The 17,951-nt window shown below is 43.2% G+C and overlaps 1 protein-coding gene across 1 annotated transcript; it reads left to right on the plus strand.

Annotated features, from left to right (window-relative positions):
• Positions 1-2,341: 2,341 nt before the first annotated feature.
• Positions 2,342-3,256, plus strand: LOC142302953 (olfactory receptor 11L1-like). Its single transcript, XM_075344056.1, has one exon. The coding sequence runs from the start codon at positions 2,342-2,344 to the stop codon at positions 3,254-3,256; it is 915 nt and encodes a 304-aa protein (XP_075200171.1).
• The last annotated feature ends 14,695 nt before the right edge of the window (positions 3,257-17,951 follow it).

A 17,951-nucleotide genomic window follows, 5' to 3' on the forward strand; every position in this document is an offset into this window, starting at 1 on the left:
AAAATATGAAAAATTATTAAGGAATATGTGGATATCTAAATCTGCAAACAGGTAACTGTAGACCAATAAGACTAATTGCTTCAATGTGTGAAGTATTTAAAGGTAACTGGAAATGTCAGGAAACTATTCAATAACACTGGTCAACACAAGAAAATCATCAGCAAAGGTAATATGTCTGTTTTATGAAGTTTAATGTGTTGATTCCAAAAATCTGCTTAGTTTTGCTCTATCACCTAAAGTTTCTGAGATAGAAGTATTTTTATTATATTATTTCTGCATTTTCAGTGTATGTGATTATTCCTGTTATTCCCATTTCTTTGCTTGTCTTACTTAATTGTGACTGGTTAAATATGAGTAAAGTGGCTATGCCATTTGCTGTTCCCATGATTTAGAGAGAACTCAAAAATCTTAGTGATGGCTGCTACTTTTGTTTTGTCAAACGAAGGGCTTTTCTACAAAGAATAATTACTCTGAAATTAAATCTGCAATTAGGCCAGTACTATGCAGCTGAATCTACTGGTGAAGACATGGAGACCTCAAGTCCGGATGAGTAGGTACCTGATGGAGCAGCCAAGCAACCAGAACACTTTACTCAACATGAATTAAATGATCTCATCAGAGACCTTTAATTGTCAAAAGATAAAGCTGAACTTCTTGCATCTAGGTTGAAAGAGAAAAATCTACTTCATGATGAGATCAAAGTGTGTTATTACCGAAACAGAAATAACACTTTAACACAAATTTTAACAGTTGATGGACCAATGGTGTACTGTAACAATGTGAATGGCCTCTTTGAAGAACTGAATGAAGAGTATTTTGTTACATATTGGCGATTGTTTATTGACTCATCCCAGAGAAGTGTGAAAGCAGTGTTGCTTCACAATGGAAATACGAAACCATCAATCCCTATTGCTCACTCATGTCATCTACAGGAAAGTTATGAAAATCTGTCAGTTGTTGTGGATGCTATACAATATAAGCATCATCAATGGAATATTTGTGGAGATGTGAAAGCGATTGGTCTGCCAATGCGAATGCAAAGAGGTTTCACAAAATATTGTTGCTTATTGTGTTTATGGGACAGTAGAAATGCAGTAGAGCATTATTTCCCTCGTGATTGGGGACAGAGAAATATCTATGCTCGAGGTAGAGAAAATGTTAAGCAGAATCCTTTAGTTGCTCCAACAAAAATCTTTCTTCTTCCACTACATATAAAGTTATGAATGATTAAAAACTTTATGAAAGCCAAAGACAAATTCATAAGGGTTCCCGTACATTTCACAGAAATTTTCCAGCATTTCACCAGCAAAACTGAAGGAAGGGTTTTTTGTTGGTCTTCAGATCAGAGAGCTTATGAGAGATGATGTGTTTGAAGGAATCTAAATGATAAGGAATTGAAATCTTGGAAAAGCTTCAAGTGGATCTGTGAAAACGTCTTAGGAAAAAATAAATCTCCAGATTGAAGGATGTTGAGGAACTCCTAAATGCAACCAGTGTCTTGGATTTCGCATGTCCCTGAAAATGCACTTTTTTGCATCCACATTTAGATTTCTTCCCTCAAAATCATGGGGATGTAAGCGATGAAGAAGGCAAGCAGTTTCACCAGGACATTAATCCTTTAACGACCACGGGCAGTAGTCTTACGTCCTAGCGGTCACGGTGTTAATATCTCCCGTCTGCTGCCGGCAGCCGGGGAGAGATTGGTGCACATTTCAGCTGATTTATACATCTGACATGTGCCTGCTAAGCATGAGTGGAATCAAAATCTGCCCGTGCCTTTTAACTCCTTAAATGGCACTGTTAATATGTGACAGCACCATTATAATAGTGATCGCGCAAAAACTTTACTCCCAGGCCGATACCGGAAGTCACGTGATGTGATCACATGGATCCGGTGGTTGTCATGGTAGCACAGAGTCACTGCAATGGTCTCTCTTCTGTAGAGTGTAAGCTCTTATGGTCAGCAGGGTCATCTCCCTCTGACTATCGTAGAATTTAAGCTCTTTTGATCAGTGGGGTCCTTTCTCTCTCTCTCCTGTAGAGCGTAAGTTTTAATGGTCAGTGTGGTCCTCTCGCTCTCTCTTCTGTAGTCTTTATACATGTGTACAGGTTGATTATAAAGAAATATCAAACAGATTAGTATCTCCAGGATTGGTCAAGTAATATAATCTTTACAGTGTGGAAAGATGTTTCTTTAAAGTTTAGGTGAATATTTAGAGAACCTGACTTATGGCTACAGAAATGCAATTTTATTTTTTAATACATAGTAAATTATGAAAAATTTGTAGATCTTTGAGATTTATAGACTTAAGTCTTCACAACATCTTTCCTTCAGGGAACAATGCCAAATAATATCACCTCCGTCGTCCTTCTAGGATTTCCGAATGTTCATTGCTTCAATTTTCTCTTTTTTCCTTTACTGATTATTATATATTTTGGGACTATTTTTGGAAACCTTCTCATCATGACCTTGTATTCAGTGAGTAAATCCCTCCGGTCCCCCATGTACTTCTTCATTGCACAGCTGTCATTATGTGACCTCCTGGTGATCACAGATATTGTCCCCACTCTTCTTTATACCATATTGCATGGAGAATTCACTGTCTATCTTATCTCCTGCATATTCCAGTTGTGTTTCTTTGTTACTTTAGAGTCCTCAGAATGTCTTCTCCTCGCTTTGATGTCTTATGATCGTTATCTCGCCATCTGTAACCCCCTCCGCTATAACACTATAATGAATCACCGGTTTTGTGTAAGGTCGGTAAATTTCATTTGGTTAACTGGATTAATCATGGCACTGACAGATGTCATTTCTATACCCAATTTGCATTTCTGTGGACCACATGTTATCGACCATTATTATTGTGACCTTGAACCGATACTGCAGCTCTCCTGCTCTGATACATCCAGAATTCGTAGCCAGGTGATAATATTGGGATTTTTTGTTGTAATAGGACCTTTCATAGTAATTGTGATGTCCTATGTGTACATTGCCATCACCATTCTGAAGATCCCATCCACCACCGGTAGACATAAAGCCTTCTCCACCTGCAGCTCCCACCTCATTGTGGTTTCCATGCTTTATGGGACATTAATGACTGATTATATGTTTCCAACAAGAGGACAATCTCTGATCCTGAGCAAAGACTTATCTCTAATTTATACTATTCTGACCCCACTGCTTAATCCTATAATATACACCATTAGGAACAAAGACTTTCAAAAAGTTTTTCTAAAACTTAAAATTATTTTCTAATTTGATCATGATGATTGGATGCCAGATTATTTTTTTTAACATTGTAACAAACAAAAAATTACTTGTACTAAATGCATACTTCTCCAGTAAAACATATAACTGCCCATCAGGCTCCAATGAAGGTGAATAATTTTGTAGACAGAGATAACGAGAGCAAGAGTAAAAATATCAGATTGTTAGTAGATAGTGGTGAGATGGTGAATGTTGAGTTTTTAAGGTTGGATAGGGAACACAGGGGAAAATAAGGACTATTTAGAGTTTATTGTTAGTGATTGTAGAAGACAATTCCATAAAACTAAAGGATGAGGTAGAAATGGAGGCACTTAACTCTTTCACCCCAGGCAATTTTCCATTTTTCCATTCTTTTTTCGCTCCCCTTCTTCCGGGAGTCATAATTTTTTATTGTTCCGCCAATCTTGCCATATAAAGTCTTATTTTTTGTGGGATGAATTGTACTTTTGAAGGAAAGCATTAGTTTTACCATATAGTGTAATGGAAAATGGCAAAAAAATCCAAGTGCAAAAAGTTGCAAAAAAAAAAGTGCTATTGCATGATTATTTTTGGGATAGTTTATTCACAGTGTTTACTATATGGTAAAACTGATATGTCGGTGTGTTGCCTCAGATCAGTACAAGTTTGTAGAAATCAAACATGTATAGGTTTACTTTTATCTAAGGAGTTAAGTTTGTCACAAAAAAGGCACACTTTTTGCGCCATTTTCCGTGATCCGTAGTGTTCTCATTTTTTGGGGTCTTTGGCTTATTTTTTGTGTCTTGAGCAGGTGTTTTTAATGGTACTTTGTTTGCACAGAAACACCATTTTGGTCCCCTATTATTGCATTTTGCGCAAAATTTGCAAAGACCAAAAAGCGTAATTCTGGTGTTTGGAATTTTTTACTGCTACACCATTTACCAATCAGATTAATTGAGTTCATACTTTGATAGATCAGGTGTTTTTGAATGCAGTGATACCAAATGTGTGTATATTTTTTTATTTTTTTAACCCTTTTATATTCAATGGGGCAAAAGGGGGGTGATTTTAACTTTTAGTTTTATTTTTTTTTAACTTTTTAAAACTTTTTTTTTTAACTTTTTTTATTATACTAGTCCCCCTAGGGGACTATAAGGATCAGCAGTCTGATTGCTTGTTCCTGTCTGCAGATCACAGCTACACGGCTGCTGGGTGTAAGAGGAAGTGACTTATGATAGCTACAGGAGTCATCACATGACCCTGTGCTACCATGGCAACCATCGAATCCACATGATCACGTCACGAGACTTCCGATGGAGCCGAGTAACTAAATGATTACCACGGCTCGCTGTTGTATCATGCTGTGACAGTTTCACAGTGAGATGAAAGGGGTTAACAATCGTGAGAGAGGGTAGATCCATTCGTGCTTGATAGTTACACATGTAAGCTGTTCAAATCAGCTGACATGTGCAAAGAATGCTGCTGGCTGCTCTTGGCAGCCGGCAAGGATTAACCTGTCACGTATCCAGTACGTCATGTGTCGTGAATACGTTAAATGCCATGAAAATAATGAGTAGATCAGCAGAGATAAAGTTTAAGTGTTAATTTACGCTGACTGGAGGTGACTTCAGCGCATATGGCTAGGTGAAAAAATGATGGTAACTAACAGCATACAAAGTGGAAAAAGGTATTGAGAACTTCACCAATTTTCTAAGTAAATATATTTCTAAAGGTGCCATTGACATGAATTTCTCCCCAGATGTTGGTAACAACTAGAGATGAGCGAGTACCAAAATATTCATAATCACTCTACTCGTAATGAGTACTTTGCAAAACTCATGTATTTGTTCCGAATAACGAGTACAATGCAAGCCAATGGGAAATGCAAGAAAATTATTCTGCTGGACTTAACAAAAAAAGGCTGAAATGTATGGGAAAGTAATGAAAATGAATGAGAAGAGTCTGGAGAATGTGCTGCATGCATTTCTGACTCACTTATGGCTTCTGGGAATGAGGATGTCACAGTATTACGCCACTTTTACAGATGCACAAGAACACCGGCCAAACCTATCCTAAATTGCATTTTACAGGCCAAAAAGGTTAAAAAACAGTTTTTCCTTCATAATTACTTTCATATAAGGCTAAATAAACTGGAGAATAAAAAAAATATCCCTTTTAGCGTTTGTTCACAAAGTATTTTGACTTTTTTTACTTTTACAATTAGGAGGGCGCTGAATTATACATTTTGTAGGTCCCTCTGTCATACATAATTTCTAAATGAAGAAAGAGACTGGTACTCCTTGTATTGAAAAAACCACATAGAGCTATATAAAGAAAACTCACCAAAAGGAGCCAAGACAAATGATATGTGCACACACAAAATGTGGTGAGCCTTCCTCATAAAGTTGACTGCAGCCAAGGTGCACGATGCTGATGATACAGACACTCAACCTTCACACTAGAGGGGAGGGGCGGCTGCTTAGCATAAGACTTGCACAATAATAAGGTTTGCACTGGGAGCCCATCATATGAGTGAAATGCACAGTGTCTGAACTGTAACCTACAAATGACGCCAGAAACTGTTAGAGCCGCCGCTCTATACCTTCTCAGGTAGATGTGATGGATCGGCCGGTTGTGAGAGTAACGGTTAACACACCAAGACAAGACAAGTCCGTAGTGTATCAATATTGCTCTGATTTAATAGTGGATATAGGAGGTTCTTATACCTTTCAAGTTGATTACACAATATGAGACATGTGATATGATTACACAACTTTCAGATATATACCAAATATAGTCATTTTTAGGCTCCAAGGAAGATATTACCACATATGGAAGGATAATGTCTTGAAGCCAACAGAGATATAGTTTATCATAACAATAAGCGTTGAAGGGATGTGATCAATCAAACCTTGTAATACAAACTGCGTATTCCAAGAGGAGTACATAAACAAAAAGAATAACAATTCTAAGGGATTTAGTGATAATCATAGCAAATAGCAGATGTGGAATAGAACATCAATTACTCATTTCCTGGTTGCATAACCGGTCAGAGACTCATATATGTACGAATATAATGAACTTGTGAACTAACTAAAAAAGAGACAAAATGGCTTCTCTAACAAAACCCAGGTCAGGCGGGCTAAACAGCACTATATAGGTGCATCTCACACGGATACGCGCGACGCAGTGTCTGAATTATGGCCTATAAATGACGCGCAAGACCAGGTCAGGCGGGTCAGATAGCACTATATGAGTACATAACACATGACAGGCTCAACCATAGTGGCATTCTTAAAGTGGCTGTTGGACTTCCATTAGTGTCCCACTAGTGCAAACCTATTTGCAGCACCTCTGCATTGCACACTCAAGCTCATTGTTACTAAGCCATTATGCTAGCAAACACTGCGTGAACTTAGTGGCATCCTAAAAGTGGCTGTTGGACTTCCATTATTGTCCCACTGGTGCAAAGATATTTGCGGCACCTCTGCATTGCACACTCAAACTCATTGTTACTAAGCCAATCTAATAGCAAACTATGCTGCCAGTTTAAAGGTCATAGTTCCATTCTCAGGGATAGTTATTGTTGTTTATTCTGCTGTTAATAAAGCTAGACCACCGCTGCAATCTACATCACCTCTCAATATTTACTACCACATTTTAAGTGCACAATTTTGTCACAATCAAAATGAGTGGCAAAATGACAGATGCTGGTGGAAAGGGGAAGAGGCGTGTTGGAAAATTAAAAAAAGGGTTTGTCCGTGGGGAAGGTGGCAAAGCTCCATTAACATCTGCTGAAGATAGACCATCTTCCAGCAAAAGTAAGATGCCTACTACTTACCGTGGACAATCCGATGTGCTCCCTTTTTTACGGACACAAACAACTGGAACAAAGGTAGATGATGGCCAAAAAAAAAAAGCTTGAATGGATCTCAAGTGGTCCAACAAGTGCCCTCTCCGCCACCTCAACTACCGCATCCAAAAAACACCAGTCCTCTGAGTTGTCATCCCAATCACACTTGCATTCTCCCAGCTCTGAAGTCTCCATCCGCTTTGCACAGTATGGTGGAACTGAGATGGCTGAGTCTGTAGAGCTGTTCAATCACACTATAGCCTAGGAATCAGAGCTCTGCTCCCAAGCTACAGTGAGTACAGACCAGGAAATGGTCTGCAATGATGCCCAGAACCTTTGTGACTCTGATTCAGGCCGTGAGGACCAAGTTTCTGAGCATAATGTTGACCCTTATTCACAAACTGTAACACCTGTTGTTATAGACAATGAGGAACATACTGATGACGATGAGACGCAGATACCAGATTGGGATGACAACTTAAATATTGGTTCACGTCAGGAAGAGGCTCGGTCGGAGGGTGGGGGAGTGCAAACACAACGCTTGATGAGGAAGTTCTAGATTTCACCCACTGTCAACCCACAGTCAGGCACTCAAGGAGGTCAACAGAGGTGGTGGAGGAGGATGCTACTGACGACGAAGTTACCTTGCGCCTTCCTTGACAGAGTCGGAGTACTGGTAGCATGTCTACAACTGCATCCTCAGCCACCACTCTGCCTCTAAGCACTAGTCGGGGTGGATCAGCAGGTCGCATGCCCTCTAAGCCTTGCCTAGCTTGGCCCTTTTTTTAGCAAAAGATCACCCAAATCATTTGATATGTAAAATTTGTTGTGATTCTGTTAGTAGAGGGCAAAACCTCAGCATTTTGACAACTTCTTCCATGAATCGTCACATGAATAAATATCATATGTCCCAGTGGGAAGCTCACCGTGCTGCAATGCAGCCTAGCGGAGTGAACCATCCACCGTCTGCCCCTTCCAGTGCATCCGCGCTCTCTTCATCTTCTAGGACTGTGGGGACAGCTGTCACACCTGGTTTTTCAAGCACAACTTCCACCACTGTAACCGCAACAGGCAGTTTGCTTGGTAGGTCGTCAGTTGGTTTGGAAGAGGAAACAAGTGCGTGTGTACAGCTCTCTCTGACATCGATAGCACCAACGTTGGATGAAGGCAACATCATGTCTACTGTTACACCTCGTGGCTCTCCTGTGGCAAGGAATGAGACAGTCTCCTTGCCTGCCATGAGCGCTCCTGCTCAGCATCGCCGAAGGTCTGCCAGACTGCAGGAGAGACCTCCTCAGAGAGGCAGCACGAGGGTGACACCTAGTGGTGCTCCTGTTGCAAGAGATGAGGCGGTCTCCCATTCCTTGCCTGCCGCAGCTCCTCCTGCTCAGCAGCCTCGAAGGTCTGTGAGGTTGCGCAATGTGCAGAGGTTTGCTGTTCAGGGAAGCAGTGAGACTCCCATTATCTCTACACATTATGAGACCGAGGATCACACCTTTATTTCCCAGAGGCAGGAGGGTGAGCATGTGCTATGCTTGGTGGATCCTGTCGCCCACTGACGTCACACGGCTTGATGACAAGGCTGGTGACGTGGTGAATCCTGACTGGCCAGGCTGGGATGTCGTGGATCCTGATTGGGTCAAGTCCGTCATCTCCGCCTCGCGCCCGCCCTTGGCTGGAGCTACACCTCCTTAAAAGCTCCTCCTGCCATCATGGCGGCGCGCGACCGTCCTTCTATGTTTGGATGTCTGGCAGAGTGCTGCCACGCCACTGCTCAGGCATTATCGTCTTCTGTGGGCTTGGCCCTTGCTGCTTAGGCAGCACCTGGTTTGCAGGCCATGTCCCTGCCTTGCTGCTCCGGCAGTAGCTCCTTTGACAGGCCGTGTTCCTGTTCCAGGTGAGCTCCTCGAGTCTCCACCGGACTCACCTGGTTATTGACAGCACACGTGCGTGGGCACCTCTGTGGTACCCTCGTGCCATATTCTCGTGACTTCCACTGGCACACGTGCGTGGGCACCTCTGTGCTTCCCCGTGCAACAGGTACACCGAGCCGTGTGATCCCTGCCATACAACCCTCACGGGTTAGGGCAGACCGGTGTACATAGATCGTCTGTGACATTCCAGACGATCGCTAGCAGCAACCCGCTCACTCTTCACCCACCATAGCAGCGGTCCCTTACACCGCACAGTGGACCTTGACCGGCGGAAGCTGTCCATTCTCCATCTTGGCACGCTTCCCCGGGTCCCCCTCGTAACAGTCTACGCCTGCACTTTCCTCACAAACCTGCATTTTTCCAGGAACACCCTACTCAACACCGTCTACACACAGCAGCCAGATCTCTGTCCCTCAGATGTGGACAAATAAAAGGCCATTTCCTGCTACCCATGACAAAGCTAAGAGGTTGACTTTATCCCTCTGTAAGCTTTTGCCTACCGAAATGCTGCCTTTCCGCCTGGTGGACACACAGGTTTTTAGAGACCTTATGTCTGTCGCTGTGCCCCAGTACCAGATGCCCAGTCGCCACTACTTCTCTAAGAAAGGTGTGCCTGCGCTACACCAGCATGTCGCACACAACATCACCGCTTCCTTGAGAAACTCTGTGTGTGAACGGGTGCATTTCACCACTGATACTTGGACCAGTAAGTATGGACAGGGACGTTACATGTCGCTGACTGGGCACTGGGTAACTATGGTGATAGATGGTGAGGGGTCTGCTGCACAAGTCTTGGCGTCCCCACGACTTGTGTGTCAATCCTCTGTCTGTCCAAGTTCCGCCACTGCTTCTGCCTCCTCCACCTCGTCTGGGTCCTCCACTTCCGCCCCAAGCCTGCCTGGTCAGGCCACCAGCGTTCTAACTGCGCATAAGGAATCACGCACGAGCGCAACGGCATCAGGCGGTGTTCAGCTTAAAATGTCTTGGAAATAAGAGTCACACAGCGGCTGAGTTGTGGGCAGCTCTGGAGACTGAGTTTGGTAAACGGTTGTCTCCACTCAACCTGCAGCCTAGTAATGCCGGGTGCCACAATGCTGCAAACCTGGGTGCGGCCCTTCGCCTGGGCAAGGTGATACACGTGCATTGTATGGCTCACGTGTTGAACCTTGTCGTCCAGCAATTTTTAACACACTATCCCGGCCTAGTTGGCCTTCTGAACAGGGCACGAAAACTGTCTGCTCACTTCCGCCGTTCAACCACCGCTGCTGAGCGACTTGCATCGCTCCAGAAGTCTTTCGGCCTGCCAGTTCATCGCCTGAAATGCGATGTGCTGACACGCTGGAATTCGACTCTCCACAACGACTGTGGCAGCACCATCGAGCCCTGGTGCAACACATCATGATGTATAGCCTGGGCCAACGAGATGCAGAGGTGGGGCAGATCACCCTGATGGAGTGGTCTCAGATACAGGACCTATGCACCCTTCTGCACAGTTTCGACATGGCGACGAATATGTTTAGCGCTGACAATGCCATTATCAGCATGACAATTCCAGTCATTTACATGCTGGAGCACACGCTAAACACTATTTGGAGTCAGGGGGTGGGACATCAGGAAGGGGAAGAACTACAGGAGGATTCATATGCGCAAGAGACAACAACATCACCAAAGTCCAGACGTTCATCACCAAGGTGGCAGGCATGGGACCATGGGGGACAGGGATCAACAAGGGCGCATGGTAGCAGGCGAAATGTTGAGGAATGTGCAGGAGAACATGAAATGAAGAAATAAGGGACGAACTGTCCATGGACATGGAAGACTCAGCGGATGAGGGAGACCTTGGTCAAATTTCAGTTGAAAGAGGTTGGGGGAGATGTCAGAGGAAGAAAGAATGGTTAGCACCTCTATGCCACAAACACAGCGTGGACTTGGTCCGCATGGCTGCGCAAGACACATGAGCGCCTTCTTGCTGCACTACCTTTAACATGACCCTCGTATTGTCAAAATTAGAAGTAATGATGACTACTGGCTTGCCACACTATTAGATCCCCGATACAAGTCCAAATTTTGTGACATAATTCCAGCTATAGAAAGGGACGCACGTATGCAGGAGTATCAGCAAAAGCTGTTACTCGATCTTAGCTCGGCTTTTCCACCAAACAACCGTGCAGGTGCAGGGAGTGAATCTCCCAGTTGTAACTTGACAAACATGGGATGGTCTCGTCATCTTCAACAGTCTACCTGTACCAGCAGCACCGTATCTGGTGCTGGTGACAGCAATTTTATTGAATCTTTTCATAATTTTTTTAGACCATCCTTTGCAAGGCCAACAGAGACAACAAGTCTGACACATAGTCACCAGCTGGAGAGGATGATACAGGAGTATCTCCAAATGAACATCGGTGCCATGACTTTGCAAATGGAGCCTTGCTCATTTTGGGCTTTAAATCTTGAAAAATGGCCAGAGCTATCCACTTACTCCTTGGAGATTTTGTCGTGTCCAGCTGACAGCGTTGTCTCTGAACATGTCTTCAGTGCTGCTGGGTGTGTGCTGACAGATAAGCGCACGCGTCTGTCCAGTGACAATGTGGACAGACTAACGTTCATCAAAATTAACAAGTCATGGATCCACAAGGAATTTACTACCCCGGTGTCATCCTGGGGAGAGTAAGTGCTTGTGGATTTGGAATGTGCTTGATGCAAATCTACCTGTGAAGTTTACAACTGGGGCACAAGTGCTGCCACTGAAGGGTTGGGTGTGTGTGTGGCCCAATTTTTGGAAAAAAGGGAGACTCCGCTTGGAGTAACCCTTGCTTACAGTGTTTTTAAAAATGATCCAAGATGAACAATTCATGGTTCAGCAAATACTTTGCTACCTACCCCGGTGTCATCCTGGGGACGGTTAAGTATGGTGTATTTTTGAATGTGCTTGATGCAAATCTACCTGTGAAGTGTACAACTGGGGCACAAGTGCTGCCACTGAAGGGGTGGGTGTGTGTGGCCCAATTTTTGGAAAAAAGGGAGACTCCGCTTAGAGTAACCCTTGCTTACATTGTTTTTAAAAATGATCCAAGATGAACAGAGCTGGGACCAGGAAAGACTTAGCTACCTATCCCGGTGTCATCCTGGGGACGGTTAAGTATGGCGTATTTTTGAATGTGCTTGATGCAAATCTACCTGTGAAGTGTACAACTAGGGCACAAGTGCTGCCACTGAAGGGGTGGGTGTGTGTGGCCCAATTTTTGGAAAAAAGGGAGACTCCGCTTGGAGTAACCTTGCGGTGTTTTATATGATTTTAGAAGGGCGTGCCATGCCTATATCTGTGTCTCGTCCTCTTTTTTTCTCTTCAAGATGTTTTGTTTTCGCATGAGAATTTGTTCTTGTCACTTTCCCATGTGTATTCTGGATGCCTTCATAGACCTGAGAACCATTTACCTTTGAGTGCTGCCTGGAACTTTTTTCTTACGATACATAATTTCTAGTTAGCTATTCCCAAGTACTGTACAAGGCCAGCTAGAAAATGCCCATTGGTATGTTGATCTTTCACCTGAGGTGCCTCAAGTGGTCCTGTATCATATGTTTTGGAGGGCTACTGTTACTTATACATTTAGGCGATCCCTCCCTCATTGAGACTCAGATAGTGGAATACATATTCCATAGCAGTTTACAATGTGCCCATTATGGTGGTGGGCTTTACTCTCTTCTTCCTACTCCTCTTCCGTGTCATTCTGCAGCCCTTAATTCAAGTTTTTAGAGGGCCTGAAGGTGTCAGGAAAGCTGAGCTTGATGAGGACCCTGAACTGGCTAAGTAACATACATTTTGGAGGGACTGCTCTTATTTATACATTTTGGTGGTCCCTCCCACATTGAGACTGAGATGATCGAATAAATATCCCATAGCAGTTTACAATGCCCCCTTGTAGAGCTGGACTTTACCTTTCTCCTCCTTAATCTCCTCCATGTCATACTGTGGCCCTCAATTGAAGTTTTTAGTGGGAATAGCAGGTGTCAGGAAAGCTGAGTTTTATGAGGGCTCTGAGGTGGGCCAGTAAAATACATTTGGGAGGGACTGCTCTTACTTATACATTTGGGTGGTCCCTCCCTCATTGAGACTCACATAGTGGAATACATATTCCATAGCAGTTTACACTGCGCCCATTGAGGCTTTGGACTTTACCCTTCTCCTCTTCAAATTTCCCGGTCTGGAATGTAAACGTGTGTGTAAGCCAGAATAGCAAGAGCAAATTTTGTCTTGGATGGCAGACAACAAGGTCTCTTCATATTTCTCAAGCAGCAACAAATTTTCCATGACCACATAGTCTATTGTGGATACGCAGAAGGCTGGCCAATCCAAACATCAACGTGGTCCTCCATCCTCCCCCGATAATAAGTTTAGCAGACATATGACCACAAGCTTGTCCACTCTGAGGATCTGTTTTGTACTATCCTTTGATTGGCTCTGACTTTTCATTGTGGAGCATTGAAGAGGGACTTCAGGAGGAGGAGGGAGATGAGGAGTGCTGTCATCTGCTTTGTTCTTTTCTCCATGATCTTAAAATGTCTCTACAAATTGAGTTTGTGTATAAACTCATTAATATGTAGAAATGAATTAAAAAGGTTTATGGCTGAATTTGGGCAAAATGATAGCCCTCTTTCAAGCAATTTGATCTCTCCTTCACTAGGAGTATAACTAGACAAATTAAAGATACCCTTATTCGGTTCCTTAATAAGGGATGACTTCGATATAATTTGGCCAACTTAACCTATATAAAAAGAGCACTCTGGTTTTAGCCAGTTTATCCACGTATTATTGTTGGTCTATATAAAAAATTGTTAGTGCGGTGTACAATCTGCATGTTGGCAATAGTAGATATGAAATTTTCAATGCGTTTTGGCATTGATTCTACCAAGTTGTTGCACAAATTCTTCAATTCTTCATCATGGAGCCACAATTGTATGGCACTGTTTATCAGGCGTTCTTTGGTTATACAGTCCATTTTGCCAAGATGTCTCTTCACAACGCTCCACAAATTTTCTATAGGATTTAAGTCTGGTGAATTGCCGGCCAGTCCAGCCCTTCTACTTTATTTTCTTCCAGGAATTTCTTCATACACTTGGAATTGTGACATGGAGCCAAATCTTGTTGGAATGTCTCTTCAAATTTACGCATGAATGGCACAATAAAACGTCTATGTATTTGGATGAATTCATCATTCCATCAACAGGAAATAAGCTCCCTGAACCATCAGCTGTGAAAAAGCCCCAAAAATCTATTTTTGACGATGTTTTACAGTTTTTTAAATATGATCAGCTCGCAATGGTTCATTTTTGCTTCTTCTAACAACACTTGCTCTGCACCCTTGAACAAAAAGATGGGTTTCATCACTAAAATTTACCTTTTTCCACTGGCTAGTTGTCCAAGATTTATATTTTTTTGCCCATGCAAGTAATTTTGCCTTCATTGGAGATGTCAGAAGTTGTTTCTTTACTGGCTTTGTTGCCTTCCAACCAACTTCCAGAACCTGGAACGACCTGCAGCGAACAAGTCTCTTTGGAGGTCTTTTCATTTTTTTTCTTGCATTAATTTTACTAATTCTGATAAGTGTTTTATCAGTTCTTGGTGTCGTTTTCCTTTTTCTTCCACATTTCCCTTTTCATTTTGGAGAAAACAATCCAGTTTCATTGTGTGTGCGAATTATTCTTGAAAAAGTAGATTTTCCAATACCAATGGTGGAAGCGATTTTTCTTACAGTCAGACTTGTATGTTTATTAACAGTAATAATTCTAGACCTCTTCCGTGGAGTAACATCCATTTTTACAGGCGCGAAACACACTGAGAGAAAAACTACACTAAACCACTCGTCACAGACACAAGCTGTCAACAGAAGCTGAGGGGGCAGCTAGCTGTTATTTTGTGACTACAACCATTCAAACCACATGTTGTTACTCAAGGTTGTACACTTACACCTGTTCAAAGCAGTTGAAACTGGTTTGAATCACTGACTGGTAACAACTTACAATTGCTTTGTCCAAATTAATTTTCACAGCATTGTACATACTGCATATTTGCAAGTGTATCTGTATTTAGAAAAATATATGACAAAATAAAAAACAAGGAGCCCTATTGTGTGCATCAGACAGATCCAGCTGCAGTATACAGGATAAGCTCACTATGGTTTAGCCATTGTATCCGCAAATTATTGGTGCTCTATAAAAAAAAGTGCATCTTGCCAATTAAATTGCCTTTAGAAAATTTAAAAAACCTGCACTCTCGGTATAAACATGTATTATTGGCGATCCTAATACACTTTTAGTGCAGTAGTTAAAATGCGTTTATTGCCACTTTTCTTGGTCTGCTGTAAATTATGCACTGAAATAAATTTATAGGAATTGGTAGTGGTGCCTGCTGAGAAATTGCTATTGAACAAGGTAAAACAGTGTTCTTCTAACTATTAGAAACTAAATAATTTATCTTTTGTATCAGGTGTCTGACAGGTGTGGTCATAGGCTTGCGTAACATCTATTTAAAGGGGAAGGGTTCATATAAACATGAATGGTAAATCAGTACGAGATTGTCATAGAAAGGGGAATAGGTGGGGTGTTGGAGGTGTACGTGTGGGAAGTTCTCTTAAGGTACCGTCACACTAAGCAACATCGCTAGCAACATCGCTGCTGAGGCACGACTTTTGTGACGTAGCAGCGATCTTGCTAGTGATGTTGCTGTGTGTGACATCCAGCAACAACCTGGCCCCTGCTGTGAGGTCGCTGGTTGTTGCTGAATGTCCTGGACCATTTTTTAGTTGTTGCTCTCCTGCTGTGAAGCACACATCGCTGTGTGTGACAGCGAAAGAGCAACAACTGAATGTGCAGTGAGCAGGGAGCCGGCTTCTGCGGACGCTGGTAACCAATGTAAATATCGGGTAACTAAGGAGCCCTTTCCTTGGTTACCCGATATTTACCTTCGTTACCAGTGTCCGCCGCTCTCACGCTGTCAGTGCCGGCTCCTGCTCCCTGCACACATAGCCAGACTACACATCGGGTAATTAACCCGATGTGTACTCTGGCTAGGAGTGCAGGGAGCCAGCGCTAAGCGGTGTGCACTGGTAACCAAGGTAAATATCGGGTTTTTTACCCAATATTTACCTTAGTTACCAAGCGCAGCATCACTTCCACGCGTCACTGCTGGCTGGGGGCTGGTCACTGGTTGCTGGTGAGATCTGCCTGTGTGACAGCTCACCAGCAACCCGTGTAGCGATGCTCCAGCGATCCCTGCTAGGTCAGGTTGCTGGTGGGATCGCTGGAGCGTCGCTTAGTGTGATGGTACCTTTAGTCAAAAGTCTAGTGAGCAAACATCGGTTCAGTCTGTCCCAAGAGAAATGAGAACAACTTGTGTTACTGGATTGCCTACTACTCTAGACTTATTTGACAGCTGTACATCAAGCACTGTATCAAATAACCTCTCCTCCTCTTCTTCCACCTCCACATCACACACAGTTCATTCCTCAGAGTTGCCACCCCAAATACACTTGATTATGTCCACATCACAAATCTCCAACCGGCACACTGACTCTGGGGAACCAGACATGGTCGTGTCTGCAGAGCTCTTCACACAGTCTATCACATGGCCATCACAGGTCTACTCCCCAGATTCCCAGACTGTTGAAGAGGAAAGCATCTGCACTAATGCCCAAAATCTTTGTGAGTTGGATCCAGGCTCTGACAAAGTGGGGTCTCAGCAGGATCCCCACTATCGCCAACTGACATTAAGCCCCGGGGATGGAGGTGATGTTGATGACACTCAGGTAGCTCAGTCTCACACATACTGTGCTGTGATGTCAGGTCAGAAAGAGGAGGAGGGGGACAACGTAGTACATGATGAAGAAGTTGGAGAATCCACTTGGTGTGAACCCAGAGGCACACAGCTGAGTAGCTCAACTGATGACGAGCAGGAGGAGGAAGCTGAGGATGTTAGAGTGTAAATTCCCGTACATTCCCATAGTGATGCAACCATGAGAAGCACTGCATCCTTAGTAGAGATGAGCGAACCGGTCCCAGTTCGGCTCGAGGTCGGTTCGCCGAACGGAGCTCCCGCTCGAGTTCGGTTCGTCGAACGTTCGACAAACCGAACTCGAACTGCATAGGAAACAATGGCAGGCAATCACAAACACATAAAAACACCTAGAAAACACCCTCAAAGGTGTCCAAAAGGTGATAAACAACACACAACACAACACAAACACATGGGAAAGTGACAAGGACATACAGTTAGGTCCAGAAATATTTGGACAGTGACACAATTTTCGCGAGTTGGGCTCTGCATGCCACCACATTGGATTTGAAATGAAACCTCTACAACAGAATTCAAGTGCAGATTGTAACGTTTAATTTGAAGGTTTGAACAAAAATATTTGATAGAAATTGTAGGAATTGTACACATTTCTTTACAAACACTCCACATTTTAGGAGGTCAAAAGTAATTGGACAAATAAACCAAACCCAAACAAAATATTTTTATTTTCAATATTTTGTTGCGAATCCTTTGGAGGCAATCACTGCCTTAAGTCTGGAACCCATGGACATCACCAAACGCTGGGTTTCCTCCTTCTTAATGCTTTGCCAGGCCTTTACAGCCGCAGCCTTCAGGTCTTGCTTGTTTGTGGGTCTTTCCGTCTTAAGTCTGGATTTGAGCAAGTGAAATGCATGCTCAATTGGGTTAAGATCTGGTGATTGACTTGCCCATTGCAGAATGTTCCACTTTTTTGCACTCATGAACTCCTGGGTAGCTTTGGCTGTATGCTTGGGGTCATTGTCCATCTGTACTATGAAGCGCCGTCTGATCAACTTTGCGGCATTTGGCTGAATCTGGGCTGAAAGTATATCCCGGTACACTTCAGAATTCATCCGGCTACTCTTGTCTGCTGTTATGTCATCAATAAAC

Source organism: Anomaloglossus baeobatrachus, chromosome 4 (genome assembly GCF_048569485.1).
Source record: "Anomaloglossus baeobatrachus isolate aAnoBae1 chromosome 4, aAnoBae1.hap1, whole genome shotgun sequence".
Lineage (NCBI taxonomy): Eukaryota > Metazoa > Chordata > Amphibia > Anura > Aromobatidae > Anomaloglossus > Anomaloglossus baeobatrachus.

Coding starts and splice junctions, on each gene's coding strand:
- LOC142302953 (XM_075344056.1), top strand. CDS start 2,342: ATGCCAAATAATATCACCTCCGTCGTCCTTCTAGGATTTCCGAATGTT.